The sequence below is a fragment of the Acinonyx jubatus genome, chromosome A2 (genome assembly GCF_027475565.1).
Source record: "Acinonyx jubatus isolate Ajub_Pintada_27869175 chromosome A2, VMU_Ajub_asm_v1.0, whole genome shotgun sequence".
In the NCBI taxonomy this organism is placed as follows: Eukaryota; Metazoa; Chordata; class Mammalia; order Carnivora; family Felidae; genus Acinonyx; species Acinonyx jubatus.
This window is the reverse complement of record NC_069383.1, coordinates 41,712,849-41,733,768: the sequence shown is the minus strand read 5'-3', so window position 1 is coordinate 41,733,768 and position 20,920 is coordinate 41,712,849. Positions and strand designations below refer to the sequence as shown.

General features: G+C 42.7%; 1 protein-coding gene across 3 annotated transcripts in view; it reads right to left on the bottom strand.

The window, feature by feature from the left end:
* AOAH (acyloxyacyl hydrolase) overlaps positions 1–20,920 on the bottom strand; it is a 166,881-nt gene that overhangs the window by 84,171 nt on the left and 61,790 nt on the right. For all 3 annotated transcript variants that reach the window (XM_015065023.3, XM_015065022.3, XM_053218225.1), the window contains exons 7-12: positions 18,901–18,971; positions 12,357–12,417; positions 11,232–11,302; positions 10,282–10,330; positions 9,020–9,068; positions 7,027–7,121 (exon numbers count right to left, since the gene is read on the bottom strand). In XM_015065023.3, the coding sequence (XP_014920509.1) occupies positions 7,027–7,121; positions 9,020–9,068; positions 10,282–10,330; positions 11,232–11,302; positions 12,357–12,417; positions 18,901–18,971 (396 nt within the window). The remainder of the gene's footprint in view (positions 1–7,026; positions 7,122–9,019; positions 9,069–10,281; positions 10,331–11,231; positions 11,303–12,356; positions 12,418–18,900; positions 18,972–20,920) is intronic.

Here is a 20,920-nt window from a genome sequence, read left to right as displayed (position 1 = left end):
GCTGGCTCTCCCTTCCTGGGGTCCACATCCTTGCCCCAGGACACATACTCTTTCTATCCTGTTGCCTCAGTCACCATGCTTACATTATTCACAAGAGTGTCAGACACCAGCCCCTATGACCCCAGTCTCTGGAGACAGCTATCTGAGTCTGCTAGTGGTCACCTACACTGAGGGGAAAACATGTTCACCCTTCTCCCAAGGGGAGAGCTGAGCTCCACTGCCATGCTGACGCCAGCCATTCCCTGCCTCAACTCATAGACCTCCGAGGTTGGGCCTTAAGCTACAGGTTGCAGAAATGATTTTCACTCCCTTCTTTTGTATGTCCTGTGGAAAGTGGGAATAGTTGGGGCCTCAGTTGAAACTTAGGTAGAAATAAATAGCCCAGTTTCTAATATCCTATTATAAAACTATCCCAAATTTCTGATGAGATAGTCATCATTATTTATATTTTTTAGATGAGGAAATTAATTTCAGAAAGGATAAGTGGCTAAGCTAGGACTCGAACTCAGATCTGATTCAAGGTCCAAAATTACTTTAAATAGAGATAACTTAGGGGCTGGAAATGCCCCTCTGGGCACTTGCTCTTGACTCAAGGTGTCAGTTTCATACATGGCTCTCATGCTATCAGTTGGGTGGCCATACATCCCAATTTGTCTGGACCAATCTATGTCAATGCCCATTGTCCTCATATAATTATCAGTCATGATCCCTCTTCTCTCAGGTTTGGACAACAAATTACAAGTTCACCATAACCATTAGGGGTTGGGGGTATGGTGCAGAAGAACCAGAGGCACAGAAATTTCTTAGGGGGACAGACTCTTCCAGAAGAGTCTTCAAAAGCTGGCTTTGACCCTCTAGGGAAGATCTGCATTAGAGGGGTGAAGTCAGTGAGGCAGTCTTTCCAGATGCAGGGATGCCTGAACAGCCCTGAGTAAAGCCCAGCCAGGTGGGACACTGGCTCTGCAGGGTGGTCTCTTCAGGAGCTGGCTGTAAAGTCCACAGGGTGGGAAGGGTATGAGAAAAATATGTCCACTGTTAATTCCAGATAACTTCTGCATTTGTCCTTTTCTTTTCTTCCCCATTGTACTCTTGTAGCTTAGGACACTTTCACTAGAAGATAAACAACTAGCTGGTCTCCTTTCCTGTTTTCCTCCCAATCCAATCCATCCTGCTATTGAAATCAGAGTGATTTTTCTAAAATTCAAATAAGACTGCTACTATTTCTCAGTTAAAAACCCTTTGGTGGCTTCCTATTGCCTTCAGGATAAACTCTGAATTCCTTAATGTGGCTTCAAGGGCCTTTGAGATCTGGCTCTTATGCACCTTCCTAGACTCTTCTCGTACCTTCTCCACCTTGCTCCCACTTACCATCTAGTTCAGCCACACTAAACTTCCCAGAATGCTGAACCCTCTTACTTGTGAGCCTTTGCGTGTGCTCTTTCTGCTGCTAGCACACTCCTCACTGCTAGGACCAAACTGCCTGAATTCCTTCTTTCCTTGGGTGTGGGGAGTGTGTATGCATCACAGCAGCTCTGGAATTTGCTGGTCTGCATTTCCCCCCAAGGCCTGAAGCCCTCTGAAGACCTGGTTCTTTCCATCTTCTTCACCTCTGTGTCATTAGCCCCTATCACACGGCTTGGCATGCAGCAGGTCCCAGGTTAGTATTTGGTGACATTTTGTTTACTTGCCACAAGCATTAAAAGTCAAATAATCAGGGTGCCTGGGTGGCTCAGTAGGTTAAGTGTCCGACTCTTGATTTTGACTCAGGTCCTGGTCTCATAGTTCGTGAAATCAAGGCCAGCGTCACTATCAGTGCAGAGGGTGCTTGGAGTTCTCTCTCTCTCCCTGTCTTTCTCTGCCCCCCTCACCTCAAAATAAATAAATAAATTAAAAAAAATTCAAAAGCCAAACAATCAAAACACAAGACATCAGAACTCAACATACCTCATGGATGTCTGCTAGGCACAGTACTCATGCATACTCTGACTCCCTGTGCAAATGAGGAGGTTGTATAGATAACAGGTTTTAAAAATGAGAAGTTTTTTGGAGGGTGCCTGAGTGGCTCAGTTGGTTGAACATCTGACTTTAGCTCAGGTCATGATCTTGCAGTTTGTGGGTTTGAGCCCCGTGTCGGGCTCTGTGCTGACAGCTCAGAGCCTGGAGCCTGCTTCTAATTCTGTGTCTCCCTCCCTCTCTGCCCCTCCCCCCACTCACACTCTGTCTCTCCTTCTCTCTCTCTCTCAAAAATGAATAAATGTTAAAAAAAATTTTTTTTAAAAATAAATAAAAATGAGAAGCTTTTTTTTTCTTTAAAAAGAAGTGTGATCCATAGTAGCCCAGAAATGAATCAACTCAATATCCAGTCATGAACAGATGGTTCAGTAGATTATGGCTTGTATACTGAAAAGGATACTATAGAACCCTGACAAATATAATGAATGTAAAGACTAAGTAGCAATGTAGGAAAATGATTATAATTAGTGCTAATTGAAAGAAATAACAATGGCCAATTGCATACTTGCTACTCTTGTGACTACATAATGTGTGTGTGTGTGTGTGTGTGTGTGTGTGTGTGTGTGTGTAGTGAGGGTGGAGTTCTGGGAAGGAGTGGAAAAATACTTCTAAATTTAAGATGGTGGGGATGTTTTTTTTTTAACCTCTCAAAATTGGTTTTAATATTGACTTTAAATCTTCTTTTTTTACCCCAATAAGAATAATATTAAAAGAATACTTTTAAAAATCAATCTGATACTCCAAAGTGTTAAAATGGTTCTCTCTGGATGGTAGAATTAAGGAGAATTTTAATGATTTCTTAATAATTTCTATATTTGCTTATTTTTCTCCATTGAATATTTAACATTTATAATTAGACAAAATCAATACTACAAATATTTACTTTCTTTTGTCTCTCTCTTTGGGAAGCTATACCTCTTTCCCCATTATCTTGGGCATGGCCATGTGACTTGCTTTGACCAATACATTGATGGTGGACATGATGCAGCAAATGTATTTGCGTAGGGGGCCTTGCCCTCTTGCATTTCTGCCACTACCATGAAAAGAATATGTTCTGGATAGATTCTAGGAAAAACCAGGAAAAATGAGAGACACGTGGAACAGACCTAGACCCAATCTTTAGCTTGGATCCAAGACCAACAGAGTCTAAGTTAGGACTTAGACTCCAACAGAGTCTAAGTCTGACTCTAGACAACCCACAGATGTGCGAGTGAGAAGAAATGTGGATTGTTGGAAGACATTGAGACTTGGGGTGGTTTGTACAGTATTATTTTGAGAAATAATATTTTGATAAATCTTCATTTTTAATGCTAACTTTCTAAGCAAAATCTCTTTTATTCTTGTCACATCTTCCATCATATAAAAGGCATTCCACAGAAGTGGCCCAGGCTTGGAATGACTGTGCTAAATTTTAGCTTGAAGAAGAATGTTAACCTAGGGAGAACTTCTAAGAACACTAGAACATCAGAGGCTTGATGACAAGGTGACAAAATGACACTAGAACTGTAGTGTTGTCCCTAGCTTCAACGCATTATCAACATATTGGTGAGATTCATGAATCCCAATACTATTATGCCCGATCTGTGTTCCACATCAGCTCTATGTTACTGTCATTCTCATGGTCGTTTCTCAACACTACTTATTTATTGCCAAAACGTGACAGGGGATGGGGTGGAAACTACAGGTTTCCCTGACTATCCAAAAGTGGAGTGTTCCGAAAGCTCAAGTTAGGCCACATTGCTTTTCTCAAAGACCTACATTAGTATGGTAACAGCTTTTTTCGTGAAAGTGAAAATTTTCTTTAGATTTCTTTTGCTTGGCAAGAAAAGGGGACTAATATAGGTCTTCTGTAAAGGCAAAAAGGCATAAAACAAACTTTCAGAAAGCATGGCATACCTATAACCTGAACCCCAACCTACAAATGCCGAGTTGCAGGATTTCAAATCAGTTTGTTGTCGCAAATCCCAGATTAAAAAATGTTACAATTCAAATCCCAATTGTCAGAACTCCAGGATGGGGCCAGCTGCTGGGCTTTTGAGAGTGATTTCTTTTAAAGTGGCTTCTCAGCGGGTCTTTCTCTTCCCCAGAAATTTAGCACACTGCAGAACGAGCTGCCAGTTCTGGTGAGAGTTTGTGAGAGGCCGTTCTTTCCAGGAGAAACCCAAGGTGAGAGGCACCGTCCACCTCAGCCTCCAGAGGCCTGGGTGTGGGGTAAGGAGGACAAGCACCAAAACATGGACCAGTTTGCTTAGCTGCCACCACTGCCCTGCATGAGTGCATGTCAATCTCCTTTTCATTTGGGTTGAATCTAACACAGAGCTCCAAAGCGTTTGCACAGCCCTCAGATCACTGAAGCCGCATGGCCTTGCCTGAGATTGTTCCTACCATCATTTATAGAGTTTCTGGTTATGTGGCTTGTTCAAGATGACAATGACAGGAAGTGATTCTTCCACCTGTTGGCTGTGTGGCCTTAGGCAGTCTACTCAACCTCTCTGAGTATCTGTCTGTACAGTGAAGTTACGTTCTAACAATACCTACCTCAGAGGGCTTTTACAAGTATTAATACAGCAGTACTTTGGTGTTCTTCAGCTACTTGCTCAAAACAAAACACAACAATCCCCCAAATCTTGGATTACAATATTTGGTACATACAAAGTACAAATCCACTGAAGAAAAATAAGAAAAAAAGTTACCCAGTGTTCTACGATCCAAAGATACCAGTGTTAACATACCAATCTACAACCTTCTAATTATTTTCTGTTTTTTTATTTTTTATTTCTAAAAATTTTTTTCTCATGTTTGCTCTTAAAAGTAATTCTTTGATGAATACTCATGTATATAGATTCTTTGGCGAATGATCATTTTTAGAGGTAAATTTCCAAATATAGAATTAATGGTCCAAATCACAAATGTTTTAATATCACTTTATATGTATTATCAAATTGCCTTTCAGAGAAGTTCTAGCAACATAAACACTGTTGGTGAATGAACATCTCCATTTCACTATATTTTTGGTGAAACTAGCCCTTTATCATTTTTTAATCTTTATCTGTTTAACAGATGATAAATGATATTCCATTGCTGTTTTAATTTGTCTTTCTTTTGTTATTTTTAAAGATGAACTATTTTTCTTTTCTTTTTTTTTCTTTTGCATGGATGTTTGTTTATTTATTTATTTACATCCAAGTTAGTTAGTATACAGTGCAAAAATGATTTCAGATTTCTTAATGCCCCTTACCCATTTAGCCCATCCTCTTCCCATAAGTCCTCCAGCAACCCTCTGTTTGTTCTCCACATTTAAGAGTCTCTTATGTTTTGTCCCTCTCCCTGTTTTTATATTATTTTTGCTTCCCTTCCCTTATGTTCATCTGTTCTGTATCTTAAAGTCCTCATATGAGTGAAGTAAAATGATATTTGTCTTTCTCTGACTAATTTCACTTAGCATAATACCCTCTAGTTCCATCCACGTATTTGCAAATGGCAAGATTTCATTCTTTTTGATGGCCAAGTAATACTCCATTGAAACTATTTTTCTATTTAGTGGTTATGTTCTTGATTATTAAAAAATAAAATTTATTATTTCCATGCAGGAACTGTTTGTTATTAGGGGATTTAAATGTTGCCTTATATTTTATAAATTTGTCCTAGTTTTTCATTTGTCTTTTAATTTTATGGATTTTTTGACACTGCATACATTTGAAAATGTTATATAATGAAATCTAGTAATATCTGGAATGGTAATCTGGAATACTTCTTAAAATAATTTGTTTTTTCAGGAGGGCTTATGTCTGTTGTTTTCTGAATCTTTGAAAAACTGAGAATAAATTTCTGTGGCCCTCATGTAAGAACAAACAGTATCTTGGCAGTTAGGGCTTTTTTTCACACACAATCCTCAAAACATCATAGAAACCACTCCACTATTTTCTGAAGCTTAGAATTGAGAGGTAAGTCTGATGCCAAAAGGATTTTTTCCTCCTACTGTGTACCCTGTTTGTTGTTGTTGTTTTGGGGCAGAATGATCGCAAGATGTTTCTTTATATTTGGAATTAAAAAAGAAAAAACAAGACATGGTAAAGAGATGGTCTATTTGGTACTTTGGCCTGGTGCTCAGTGCAGGTTTGGGATTGAAGACAAGGATTCTCTCAACTCAGGAAAGTTATCTTTTATTATTTATTTTGTCACCACTTACTCTCTGGCTGATGTGTTCTCTTTTTTGGGGTTCTTATTCGATCTCCAGAACCCATCCTGCATGCCTCTTTTCTGAGTTCCAGAATTTGCCCAGCCGGTGGACTGGTTTGCCTATCTTACTTTTTGCATTGTCCAACTTGCTAGTCAGTGTTACCACTGGATTCTCACATCAGGTAATTACTGTTCTTTCTCTCAAAAGTAGTCTTTCCTGATCTCAAATTGCTCCTTTTTCATGTGTACAATCTTCTCTTGACTATTGTTGAGATTCTGAATTTAATATTTTACAAAGTGTCACTCTCTCTCCTATAGCAAGCTTTTTTTCAAAAGAACACTCTTCTTTTGAAATCACGAGCATTTTTTTTATATGTCCAGATTTTTCCCTGTCTGCTCATCTTTACAAAGGGAGGGCTTCTTCTGAGAAGAAGAGGTCAAGAAAGAATTTATAATTCCTGTAATTTAATTTCTCTGAACCAGAGTTTCAGGGTTCCAGGAGAGGAAAAAGGGAACCATGCCCAGAGATGGCCATATGACAAGGGCTTCCCCATTGTGCCGAAGCTTCCTTTCCACCTGGCGGGGCATCATCCCCCTTCTCTAATGGACAGGATAGTTCTTGTTATGAACCTGTGGTGACAATGCCCTCACATTTCTTATCACATTGTTTGAAATGAACTGAGCTGAAATGGCTGTGGATGTGCCTTTTATAGCAGATTTTGCTGAGGAGGGAAATTTGCACCTGTTTGGAGTTGGCATCCCATTTACAGAAAGCAAGGGGGAGCAAACACAAAGGCCAGCACATCCGGGATGATTACTGCCAAAATTACTTACCAAAGACATCTGTGAAGCTGTGATCCATTCGGGAGAGATGTGGAAATGAGCCCCTGCTGAGTCTCCTAGCAAAATGATTCCCCTGGGCTGTGAACCTGGGTGGGACAATTTATTTGCATTATTTATGCACTCGAGTAGTTTGAGCCTCCAGATTGGGTGGTTAGGAGACTAGATACCCTGGTGTGTATTTCATGCACAGAGCATCATAACAGTGATGCATTGCCGCTTTTCAAGTGTTGGGGAGTGAGGGAGATCGCATTTCGGAGCTGAATGAGATTTCTAGGCCATCAGAACTGCTAGCTAAGCTGTACAGATGCAGGTGTGTTTCCTAGCTCAGCATAAAACAAACTGCCGTGCAACATCACGAGTGAAGGATGGATGAATAAATAAATCAAAACTTTATCTGAACTCAGAAATACACCCTAAATTTTAGTTTTGGAAATTGCTCTCTTGAATTCTGTTATAATTCATTTGAAGAATTCCTCTTATCATGGAGCAATTTTGATTCTTCAAAAATGTTATGGTCTTTTAAAGCCCTTAATCCATGTACACAACAGCACTGGATGGACAATCCTGGCTGATTCATGGGAGATGAACATAAAAAGGTACCTGCGCAGGCCTATTTGGAGGTTAGGAATCACTGAATCTGCTTCTGAGGCCCATCTACACAATCCATTTACCCGTGGGTGATGCATGTACTCTTTTAAATCCCTTAAGATGCTGAAAGAATCAACTGATGCCTCCCAGAGTCAGGGACGCCTCTCTCCCCTAGCTCCAAATCCCCCAAATCATGCTGGAGGACTGTCTAGCCTCATTTCAGTGGCTCCTTACCTTGGGCATCGGTGACAATTAGCTCTCGGACTGAATGCTGAGTGACTGAGCACCTGGACTGAGAAGGTCCAGGACATCCAGGAGGGCTTGGGATGTGGGGTGTCCAAGAGGCTTCCCACAGTGATCCCAGAGCCTCACATGAAGATCGTTCGCTTAGATCTGAGTTTGTTTATTTATTTATTAGTCATTTGTTCATTCATTGTTTATTCATCCAGTAAACATTTCTAAACTGCAAACTATGCACTGAATCTTTACATTTTCTATTCCCTTTCTACCCCTCTGAGATTTTAAAGACAGACTAAGTTGATTGAGGGCAAGGACTGTATCACATTTGCCCAGGAAAACTCAGAGCCAAGTATAGTATAGCCTTGGTGCAGAATAGGAATAGGTATTCAGGAAATATATGTTGGATGAATGAATGAATGAATGAATGAATGAATGAGTGAATGAACAAATGATTGAAATGCTTTTAAGTTTTACGGAAAAGCATTGCATAAACATAAAAAGTGGTGCTACCAGAGGGTATTGTTTGAGATACTTTAGGTATCACCAGGAGCATATTTTCAGTAGTGTGTCAGTGATTATAGGTTTCTCCTAACAGTACTGGTAGCTCAGATGTCTGGGGAATTTGGGCTTTAGAATGCAGAGCTTTTGCTCAGCTATTTTTGGGAACTCTCAATGGCTGTAACTTGGAGGTCTCCCTCAAGTCACCCAGATACGAATCTTTAGCCCAGTTGACACAGGGACTCAGTCAGTATAAGCCTGGATGTCTGACCTTGTAGTCTATTGAGAAGGACATGAAGAATATGAGAAATGATCACCTCTATTTGTTTTCTTATTTGGAAAAGCGCTAGATTTCAGTTACCTTGTACTCTATCCTACAGCCCTTTCTGGCCTGATCGTTATGGTTTCCAATCCCCACATAAAGGAGTCAGTTAAACAAATTCAGTTTTGCTTTTTCTAGATCCATTTTCTCCTGTCTCCATTTTCTGCAATCTTGTTCATGTCTTTTTCTGATTTTTTCATGAAAATAAAGGTCAAATGGTCAACTTTAAATTGTAGCATCAGGCATTTCCTCACTTTGGGTGGTCTGCTCCCTTCAATCTGACTCAGTCTAGAAAAGTGTCCTGTTGTAATAATCACACGAATTTACAGTTCATACCTTCACAGAACTTCTTCTCATATGGAATTCCATCTTTTGGATCAACACCCTTTAAAAGAGAAATGATGAGATTAGCTCTTTGTTTTAAGATTTATGAGACGCATACACTGAGGCCTTCCCTAATGGCTTTAAAAAGTACAAAGGCAAATCGGTGGATAAAACCGATTTTGAGCCCTTAATTCAACGTAGCAACACTGTGTAAATGAGGTGGGCTTTAAGGAGCTGGGGCAGGAATGAGGAGGGATCCAGAAGCTGGACTAGCAGATTCCCGGCAGCGTCTGGAGTGCTGCAGTGTGACCGCGAGGGGGCGCTGTGGACCCACCGGGTGATGGGGCCACAGGTCAGTGTGTATTCTGCAGTCTCTGAGCTGGACCTCTAAGTGTCCTGACATCTCCACTTCCTAAGGACTGATGCTTCCAGAGCAGCGATTCTAGCCAGGGCTGGATCCCTCCCCACTCCCACCCCCCATGGACATTTGGCAATGTCTAGAGACATGTCACAACAGGGGGAGGGGGAGTGACTGGCATCTAGTGGGTAGAGGCCAGGGATGCTGCTGCACATCCTACCATTTCCAAGGGACCTGAATTTCCAAGACTCCAGTACTTGGTTGGGATTTCTTCTATTGTTCTAATTAATTATGTATTTTCATACTTGATTTTGTATTTTGGTATTCTTCTCCTTCATGAGGACTCTCAAATCCTATATTAGCTCAAGACCTCACAAAACGTGGGGCTGCTGCCATTGTTGTTTTCAGGTAAGTGCTTGGTCTTCCTCCTTTCTTCCCTCTTTCTGCCTGAAAGCTGAAAATCTGATATTCATAGAGAATTGGGGCACCAGCATTAGATGCCTCAAGAGGTGGGTAGTGGGGTAACTACTGGGGAGTTTCCACCCTGCCTGGCTAGGTTCATGAGACAGAAAAGAAATGGCTGGATGGTGTGGTGGCAGCAAGAGGTTTGCTCCAATAGCTGGGTGGCCATTTGGTAACAGCGTTCTTTATTTAATGTCCTATGACTGAACACAGAATAAAGGGGTTAGCGGTGGGTGATCTTAGACAAGCTTAACGGGGCTTTGACTGAGAGACCCTCAACTCTCATCCCATCACTGACATCATGTGCGATTGGAGTCTATCCTCCTCTTTCAAGTTGCAGAAAAAGATTTGCTTTTGTCTGTCACCTCCTTCTTTAGGTCTGACTAAAGCCAATAGGTTTTTAAGGAGGGCAGAAAGCAAGAGAACAGGGTTAAATTTGAATTTAGTTGCTTACCCAAATGCCATTACAGTTTGAATCCTCATGTACATCCCAGTTATCTGGCCTAAGAGGAAAACATCAACATTGGTTTTCAGCATATACTTGTTGCTCTGCGAATGTTAGCTGAATGAATGAATGAATGAATGAATGAGTGAATGAGTGAACCAATAGACAACAGGTTCTTCAAAGAGGAGTGACACACATTATTGTCAGTGGCACACAGAAGCCTCCACTTGGCCTTGTTGCCATGATCTTGATTTTGGATATTTTCTGGGCACCCTGGACCAAATCCAGCCTTTTAACAACGGCCTATATTCATGGACCGTGTTGTTGTGGAACAGTGCTGATGGGCAGAGTGAATGAATCTGCCGTCCGCCTTATTTACATAGGCGAAGCCATTACAGTGATGCCTCTAAAATCCCACACATCTGGTAAATTGAATGCTTTGGCTCTGTAATCACAGCTAAAATGAAGATTGGCATATCCCCGCCCCCCCCCCCCCTTTTTTTGGCATATCCAGTTTTTGAACATCAACCTGGGACTAAACTGTGACATGTGCGCCATTCACAGGACCTCTGTCCTCACTCCTAGGGGGAGAGGCCGCTGTTTCTGGGCTCAGTCCTGCATGCAGAAGTCGTGCAGAAGGCCAGACACATGTCTACCATAGCCTGCTGCCTTGCTTCTCTCTCCCACTAGACGGTAAGCTCCGTGAGAGGAGGCCCTTCTGCCATTTTGTTTACTGCCCAACATGAGGCAGAGTGTTGACAATTAGCAGGTGCCCGATGAGCATTTCCTGGACAGATGATGAACGAATGCTGTTCTTTCCTCACCGAGCTTTACTTCAGTAGGGACAGGGAGGTCCCTTGTCTCTGTAAATACAAATCCCCTAGGCTGGGGATGGGATTATGCCTCAGGCCTCCTTTATAGAAGGTCATTTTCCAAATCAGTGACCAGCGGAGACGTACCTCCTGCCCGGGTATGCCATCTTGTTGCTGTCATTGCAATCCCTCCCTCGCCAGTGATAGCCCCTCAGCGTCTGAAATTGAAGAGCACACACAGGAAGGGCATTTCCACTGTTATTATCCATGAGGAAGGACAGTCAGAGCTGTCTGAGGGGTACTGACATGTGCAATTTTTAATTTGCATGCAGTCTAGGAACACTAGAGATTACTAAGAAAATGAAGATTAATATGCTAAGACATGCTGTGTGAGGTGACCAGGGCTAATACCAGGTAGTGTGTGTGTGAGTGGGTGTGGATGTGCTGTTGGGTGTGTGCCATACATGAGTGCATGGGAGTGTAAGTGTGTGAATGTGTATGTATGTGGGCATGTGTGTACTCACAGGTGTGGTTATGTGGATGCATGCTGCACACACACGTGTATATATGAACATGCATGTGTTCGTGTGTGTGTGTCCACTTCCACAAACAGCAGGAACGTCCAACTCTCTGAACTTTATTAATCACCAATCTTCTTAGCCTCCAAAGCAATTTTTTTTTATTTGGTCAAATGATAAATTGTTTTACTGGACAATTTCAAAATCTCTAGCAAAACTGGCTAATTGTGTGGATTTATTATGTGATTGACCTGCCTTGATCCTTGATTTGAAAGAATCAAGAGTCATGATAATGTCAAACAATGTTTTTGTTTCCCCCATTCCCAGGTAGCATATCTGAGAATCCCACCAACTTTGGGGAGTTACATCTGTTACTTGCTTGTTTGCTTTCACAGCAAACATCCTGATATGCAATGTGCTCGAAGTCAAACATGTACACACCATAAACACACACACGCACGCTCTAAAAGTAGGCTTAAGAATTTCCCAAATAATTCTCAATACCTTTCAAAATAACTGAAACACCCAGCTGGGAATGGCTTCAGGAGACAAAAAACAGTCTCAGCCTAAGACCTACTCTGATGGTTCATGTATTATTAAGATGACAAAAAAGTCCATAACAATCATAAAATAGTGCATTATCAAATAATTAATACATTCAAATTGAATTCACTCTTGTCTTATTAAAGGAAAGATATTTGTAGAAAGCAGTACAATATTTAATGAACATCTGGTTACTCTTAACAATACTTACTGGAAAAACACTGTATTTGTCTGAATCTACATCTTTGAATGGCACAGAATTTTTTATAGCTCTAGAAAAAAGAAAACAAAACAGCTGGTGAGCTAAGAAAAAAAAAACCGTGTTTGTGAAAACAAACAGAGACATTTCAGATATGGCTATGTTGAGTATGTGTGATAGAAGTCCATTCTAAAAATAAAATTAAGTGCCTCCATGATATGGAAGAGTGCCCGCCAAAGTTTGCCAATCTCTGTTCTCCACCTAATTAGAACTATTTTCTCTCTGATATTAATTTGGCCCATATGGGGAAATGAAACAATTGAATCAACATTTTGGAGAACACGGGATATTGAGGTTGAGATGCCCTGAAAAGAAGGAGACTGCATTTTTGGTCCAATGAGCTCAGCGCTACAGATTGAATTTGTGCCATTTTACACATTCTGTGATGGAAGTCTTTTCTTAAAATTCTACTCTTTTAAACCACTAACTCTAAGAATCTTGAGGCGCTTTAGCTGGCAACGTTCACTCCCATTCATGAGCCCGGAAAACCAAAGACTCTGATGTGATTGATGACCAAGCAAATTCATGCTAAAGCCACAGACGCACCCCCCCCCCCCAAGTGAGGGTCTCCCCCTGCGTCTTCCCTACCAAACTTGTCCCAGCTTCTGCAGGGCAAACACCGCTTTCCCTCTCTTATGGGGTAGCAGGGTAGTGCCATCATATGGCAGGCTGAGGCTATTTTTAGAGCCTAGAATGTAGAGAGCAACATGATCCTTTACAGGATTTGTTAAATGGTCTTTTGAATCAGCAGTTGTGAGAGCCTCAAGGCAAATGGATTCAGCAAGAGCCAGCACGGAGACTAATTGGTATCACAGAGCCTGTCTTATTAACTCTGGGATGGTGGTCCCACCAGAAGTCTAGGTGGTAGGCCTCTGTAGGTACTTTTTCCCCATGTACATATTTCCCCCATGTACCTCTTGGACAGCTATCGTAGTCTTTAGTTGAGAAAAGAAGGAAACACACACATACACACACACACACACACACACAGGGTATAGACCCAAACAGTCATATTTTCAGTCTGGGAAAGGTGTCGGGTAAAAGGTCACAGTTAGTCTGCCTCCCTTGCCATCCTGAGGATGAGAGTTTGAAGAAACAACGAGTTGCCTCTAGAATTAGAAAGTGAATTCATTAAATTAAACTTCATCTGCTTATTTTAAAGGCTCAAAGTAACTAACCAAAACCATACTTTCTAATTTTTTTTGATGTTTTTATTTTATTTTTGAGAGAAAGAGACAGAGTCCGAGTAGGGGAGGGGCAGAGAGAGAGGGAGACACAGAATCCGAAGCAGGCTCCAGGCTCTGATCTGTCAGCACAGAGCCTGACACGGGGCTTGAACTCAGGGACCATGTGACTTGAGCTGAAGTCAGACGTTTAACTGACTGAGTCACCCAGGTGCCCCTCAAAACTATACATTCTAGACACAAGGGGGTTGATTGGTCATTCAAAGTAGCATAAACTGCAATTTATATAAACTCCACAATCTCTTATTCATAGTCTCCAATCCAAACAGCTATGAAAACAGTTTTTTTTTAACTTTGCAGAAAATTCATTGGTGGAAAACTTGACCTGAACTGATAGAAGGCAATTCATAGGCTTTACCCTACTTAGTGTGAATATTTATACATTTCACTGCTGAAATACAAATGTGTTTTCTCAGAAGGTACTGAGAGTGTTAGGTGATGTAAGGTATATGCACCATATGTCACTTTTCTTAAAATCCGGAAAATTCTGAATTTCCGATCACATCCGGCTCCAAGGTTTTACATAAGACATTGTTTGACGCTCACTAACATTACCTGTGCAAAACTGTATCTAAATTTGATACTTCATATATCCTTACAGGTGTTTAGTTGTATGCTGGAACATGCATTCATTCATTCATTCATTCATTCATCCCACAGGCATTTTTGGAATCTCTGCTGTGCACCAGACATGATACTAGATATTAGGGGAGAATATATTTCTAGAAGAGCTTAATGATGGGTAGGAGTAAACAATGCATCAATAGATAACGACAGTATGATGGAGAAAATGCTATAAAGTGTTGTGCACCAAAAGGGAAAACACTTCTAATACTATACAAGGGAGGAAGTGATCTTAAGTTGAGATTTAAAGGATGAGAAAGCATTTTCAAAGCATGTAATTGGGTGAAGAATGTTCTAGCAGAGACGTAGTACAACATAGCAGAGTTCTAGAAGAAAAGTCATAGGAAGCCTCTTAACATAGTTCTGGGTTCTGAAATTAGACTCTCTGGGTTTGAATCCCTGGTCTGCTGTCTACTTGCTATATAACCTTAGACAGATCATTTCATCTTTTGTACCTGTGTTTTCTCATTTGTAAAATGGGGCCAGTATCCGTGTCTGCTTCCTAGAGCTGTGGTAAAGACCAAGTGAGTGGTCCATGTGAAGCGTGAAGATCCATGCCAAGGATGTGGTAAACACTCACAAAACATGAGCTCTTTTTGTTATTTTGTGCAGTGGTAACAGTTATTCCAAGGATAGTTTCTAGGGCTGGGCAAACAGGAGTCAGGCATCTGCTCTTATGACATTTTAGTTTCTGGAGCCATCTCAAATCCAATCCATGGACCCTCTTCAGGTTTTCAGATTTCCAGGGACACAATATTCTACAACAATGGTCTTGTTGGCTGGAGCAGCTAATCACCCACTCGGGGACGAATGTAAAATATATTTCCAATAGAGCCATTGCTCATTACTGCCAGTTGTTGAGCTAGCAGGCTTGATCCAGTGAGCAACTGTAATTGCAGGTGAATATTATGCATTACATAATAGAGTAGCTATTCAAGTTCAAACTCCCTAAAAGCATTTCATGAAACTGGGGCATTACAACAAAAGCAAACTAGGGAGAAAAAAAGTTTCCACATGTAGCTGCCTCACAACTGAGTCCCAGGCAGCACTCCAGGGCTGGGAATGGGTCTGTTTCATATGCATGTGGCTGCATTACACGCATCCCTGCAAGATGAAATGAGAGCAGAGAAAACCAGGAAAGAATACACCATGGCTCACCTTGGTCGTGGGGATGGGGACTGACATGGTTGGAAGGAGTAGGTCATGGGGAAGAAGGAACAACTAAAAAAGGCAAGGAAAATAATGATGAACTACAGGGAATTAACATAGGATAGGATAGTCTGTCCATGTTTACGTGAAATGATCCATAGGTGGGTTAATGCATATGGAAATTAAATACAAAGAAGAGATTATTAAGAGGGGACTCTCTTGACTTGCCATTGTTACGATAAAAAATAGTATGTAGGCACTGTCAATGCTGACCAGAACAAAACAAAACAAAAACAACAAAAAACTTGATTGTCCCCATGGTAGGTAGTAGTCTGGTATCTTACACAATAAAATAGTGTCTTTTCTTGACTTATGCCCTACTAATTGCAAAGCACTGTGGTAAGTACAAGGATAAAAGTTTTGCTGAGAATGGTGTCCCTGATCTCCAGGAGCTGTGGGTATGTGGGAACCTGATGGGAAGCTGCAGTACCAGAGCTTGATGCAGGAGCAGGCACCGGTGAGCTCAGGGTACTAAGGGCGAGCCCAACGTCTAGTAGCAGAGCTGGAGAACTTCCCACGGTGGAGATACCTCACTGTATTTGGCAGGCATTAGACCAAACAGGATGCGGGCGGGAGAGGCACAGAACAGGAAGGCATTCCTGCAGGAAGGGATTCTATCAAAGGATTATCTAGTAGAAGACACGTAGGTCTTGTCTCTACCACCTGCTCACTGTGCTTAGTGGCTCAGACACTCAGTGTGCTAGAACCTACTTGCTCATCTAAAAGTAGGGCTAAGAGTCAAGGGACAGACAATTGGGTGGCTCTGAGAATGGCCTTTGCAATCAGGCTGCCGATTCAAATGTCAGATTTATTTATTACTAGCTCCATGACCTTGGGAAAAAGACTTTACCTCTTTAGATAGGGGACAATAATGTCATCTGCCTTGTAAAGTTGCATTGACAAGAGTTCCTGGTGCACAGACCTTACTGTCCAGTTATCCAACTTTCAGTTATTGTTATTACTGAGCCACAGGTTGTTTTGAAGAATAAATGAGGCTGCATTTAAATGTGCTTTGTAAACCATAAAGCACTGAATAAATTGTGTTCTGGTGCAAATTATATTCAAAGCACAATGATTTTTAGAAAGAAAATGCACCCTGCTTTTGCTTTTTCATAAAAGAAAAATTTCCCTTTTAAATTGGGCCAGGAAAATCCCTGGCCACAGATGCTCTTGAATTCAATTTTTCAAAGGTGGTTCAATTGAAGAGTTGTCACTTTGGATCCTGCTGGCCCACGTTTGACATAGAAAATGCAATGATGCCTTCAGCAAGAAGGGGACAGGTGTCTCAATTCAGCAAGATCTAGGCATGATGAAATGACTGGGGACCTGGGGAGCTGGCTGCATCTCAGCCTTCCAGCATTTTCTTTCATGTCTTCTATTTCCCCTCCACTGCCCACGTCCTGGTGCTGTGTCCACCCCTATTCATGAAAAGTCATGTTGATACTGTTTCTGGGACCCAGGCCAGCACTTTGCACAGCTGGCTTGCAGGAGCTCATGTGGGCAGATGAACCAGGAAAAGTTTTTCAACTCTTGGATCTCCAAGAAGCTTTGAATATAGGTCAGAAGATAGTTTTGTCCTCTCCTGGGGAAATTTCACAGGAGAGGGAAGATGTTTAGTGGATGTAGCTGCCATGAAACTCATGAGATGAAGGATGGAGAAATGTAGGAAAAGTGCCTCTTATTACAGGTTGAATGTTCACAAAGAGTCATGTTGAAATTCTAACCCTGGGTCCCTGTGAATGTGACCTTTGTTTGGAAATAGGGTCTTTGTAGATATTGTGAGTTAAGATGACAACATTAGGCTGGACCCTGATCCAATATGACTGCTGTTCTTATAAAAGGAAAAGGTGGACAAACAGGGGAGATGGCCATGTAGGCTGGAGGCAGAGATTGAGTGTTGCACATGTAAGTGAAGGAACACCAAGGATTGCCGGCTCTACCGGAAGCTAAGAGGCAAACTGGGGCACCTGGACGGTTCAGTCCATTAAGCATCCGACTTTGGCTCAGGTCATGATCTCACCGTTTCGTAACTTTGAGCCCCGTGTTGGTCTCTGTGCTGACAGCTCAGCCTGCTTCAGATTCTGTGTCTTCTTCTCTCTCTGCTCCTCCCCCACTCACACTCTGTCTCTCTCTCAAGAATAAATAAACTTTTAAAAAGTTACCAAAAAAAGAAGCTAAGAGGCAAGGAAGGATCTGACCCAGTATCTTGGAGGCAATCTCAGAGGGAGCAGAGTCTCAGAGTAGTCCCGCCAGCACCTTGCTTTCAGACTTCCAGCCTTGAGAACTGAGACAGGATACATTTCTGTTGTTCTGAGCCACCCAGTTTTGTAGGTATATTATTACAGCTACCCTAAGAAACTACTGTAGCCTCTCAGTCCAGATGTGCAGCCCAATTCATCTCCAAGCCCTCGCAAGGAGAGCCAGGCAGGACCAGATACACCTGGCTGCCGAGAGAAGCTATCTCTTTAAGACTCAGGGTCCTTCACTGTGAAATGGAATAATAACAATCTCTACTTCATGGAATTGCGAGGACTGGGTACTGAAATGTTTGCAGGCTCCATGTCCAGCACCTAGAGCAACGTCCGTGTACTATGTGACCCTCTTAGCACACCGTTCCATCTTTTAAAGTTCTGGACAGTGATTCCTATGACACCCAGCACAACCTCAGACTCAGAGTAGAGCTGGGGTATGGGATTTTAAACGGAGACAGGAGGTCATGGGAATTCAGGACAGTGTTTTTGTTGTTGTTGTTTAAATGTTTATTTTTGAGAGAGAGAGCGTAAGCGGGGGAAGAGCAGAGGGAGAGGGGACAGAAGACGTGAAGCGGGCTCTGTCCTGACAGCAGTGAGACTGACATGGGGCTTGAACCCACAGACCGTGAAATCATGACCTGAGGCGAAGTCCGATGTTCAACCTACTGAGCTACCTAGATGCCCCAGGGACATTGTCTCTGTATTTGCAACCCTGTTCAGACACATCTGAGTCAGAGTCTTTAGGTAATAGGCTGCACCCTGTGATAAAATGGTCCCTTTCTAGCCTCATGAGTGCCTTGCACTAAAGATGTTGAGTCCCTTCCATGACGAGTTGCCAGCCTTGACTGTGTCTTACACAGCAAGGAGGGGCTGTCCCCACATGCAGCATGGGTGTGCACCAGGCTGCCCAGAAGATTCACGGGTCCCAGCCCAGGATAGAAGTCAGGCCTTAAGGTTCAAAGATAACTACTATGCAGTGTATTTCCGAAATGACTTGTTCAGAGCTCATTTGTCCTTTAGTCTCTGTACAAGTCATGAGCAACAAACACTTTCCCCTTCAGGAAGACGCTTTTAACATCTGGCGATCATTTCAGTCACTGGAAAACAGAGACAACCAAAGATGCCATCTCATGCCAATACTTGGGGAGATAGAAATAGTATACATACAATTTAATCTTCTGACAGATCTTGGCCAAAAACGGGAGGGAACAAATATCAGCACTGCTTCTGGAATATTTCTGGAGAGAAAAAAAAGATGACAAAAAGTTGCTTAGTTCAAGGAATTGGCCCCACAACTTGTAAAGGCCCTTCTTCTCCCGCCGGCCCTATAGTCTGGATTTCTGGACCCTCTTTCCTTCAGAAACTGGGCCATTGTATTTAACTTAATTTACTTCTTGTTTCTGTGCCCACACTCCACATTCACTCCGTCTCTGTGCCTTTGTTCTTGCTGGGGGCTCAGCCTGAAGGCTCCCCCTTCCTCACACAGCCAGCCACTCCTACCTTCACGTATCCTCCACCTCTTCCCTAGAGGATCTGGCCCCTCGTGGTCCATCCCACTTGGGCAACAACATTCCTCTCCCTCCTTGTACTCAAGGGCTTTGGGAAAGGGTTTGAAACAAAGAACATTTTCAAATAGAATAAGCCCAGCCTATTAGGAGAGAAAATAAAGACTAATGGGGAGACATGGCTTGGGGAGAAGGAAGAAGGAAGTCCCCTTTCCCTGGGGCGGGGGTGGTGGGCAGGAAGTGGGGGCAGGTGAGGTGTGCAGATGAAATTCCTCAAGCTTCCTGAGCAAGGGATTTCAGACAGCAGTTTCCAGAACTCTCTAGCTGTGGGACAAATTAAAAGCCCTGGCTTTTCACTGGGTGGTACTCTTACAGTGATTGTGGTTTCCATGATGTTTTCCTCAGATGAAAGAAAAAGACAACACGGTAGAAAAGTTAGAAAGTAGCGTTTATCAGTGAAGGAGGAGAGATCGTTGATTTTGCCAGCCTACAGAGTCCTTCAGGTGGCTATGAGTTGTATCAATGGTGTTGGTGATATATTAACCCTGGCAGAGGAGAACAAGGCAACCTCCTTTTCACATTATAAATGAAGTTTTTAAGTATCTTTGTGAAGTTTGCCTAACTTTCTAGGATGAGAGAAACAATCCTGATTGGTGCCTCCATCCATATGCACGACACAGAGACAGAAGAGGCTGTCCTTGTCCTCACGGCAGTCACCGTCTAGTGGGGTGGAGGGGTGAGTATCTCAGCTCTTAGCATGCTTTGTGAGGTTTGCAGGGGTCTAGGCATTAACGTGGCTATCTAGGAACCCAGAGGAGGAGGCAGGAGATGAGCCAGAAGTCAAGTAGGAAGGTAGATGTTCTAGGCTTTGTGACCCCAAGTCTGGTCCACAGACTTGCCACAGGTGCAATGTGTGAGCCCCACCCTGATCCAATTAAGGAATTGGAAAGCCTGGGGTGGTTCCCTGGAACCAGTGTTTGCAAAGCTTGCACAAGGTCATTCTGGTGCTCGCTGAAGTCTGCGAACCACTGCTCTAGCTCCTGGCTGATGCAAATGTGATCACCAACCAGGAGCACCGACCTTGTCTGGGAGCTTTGGGAAATGCAGAGTCTCAGGCCCCACAGCAGAGTCCACATTTCACCATGGTCCCAGGTTACTGGAACCATCACCAAAGCAGGAGAAGCATGGCTGCTGGCACAGGGAGCCTCCCACGTGACGCCATGGGAGTATCATCATGCTGGGTGTGGCCCCTCGGGGGGCGGCCGAATGTTTCACCCTGGCTGGTGTGTAGGGAGCCACGAGGACATGGTGAACCATGGAGGGAAGGAGAATTAGGACAAGTCTAGGATGCTGCACTGTGTGTTATCCTGTGGGGAATTCCTGAAGACATTATGCAGAGAGATCACATTTGTATTTTAGAAAGATAACTCTGGGGGTGAGAGGGTGTCCTGGAGGAGGTGAGCTGGGGCAGATGGACCTGTTGGCAGATAAACACCCTGAGGCCTGATCCTGGGGTTTCTAATCTCAACACTACTGCTATTTTGGGCTGAGCAATTCTTTGTTGTGGGGCTGTCCTGTGCCTTGTGGGATGTTTAGCAGTATATCTGGGGTCTAGCCACTAGATGCAAGCAGACCCAAAATGTCCCCAGATGTTGCCAGATGTTCTCAGGGGAGGGGTGGGG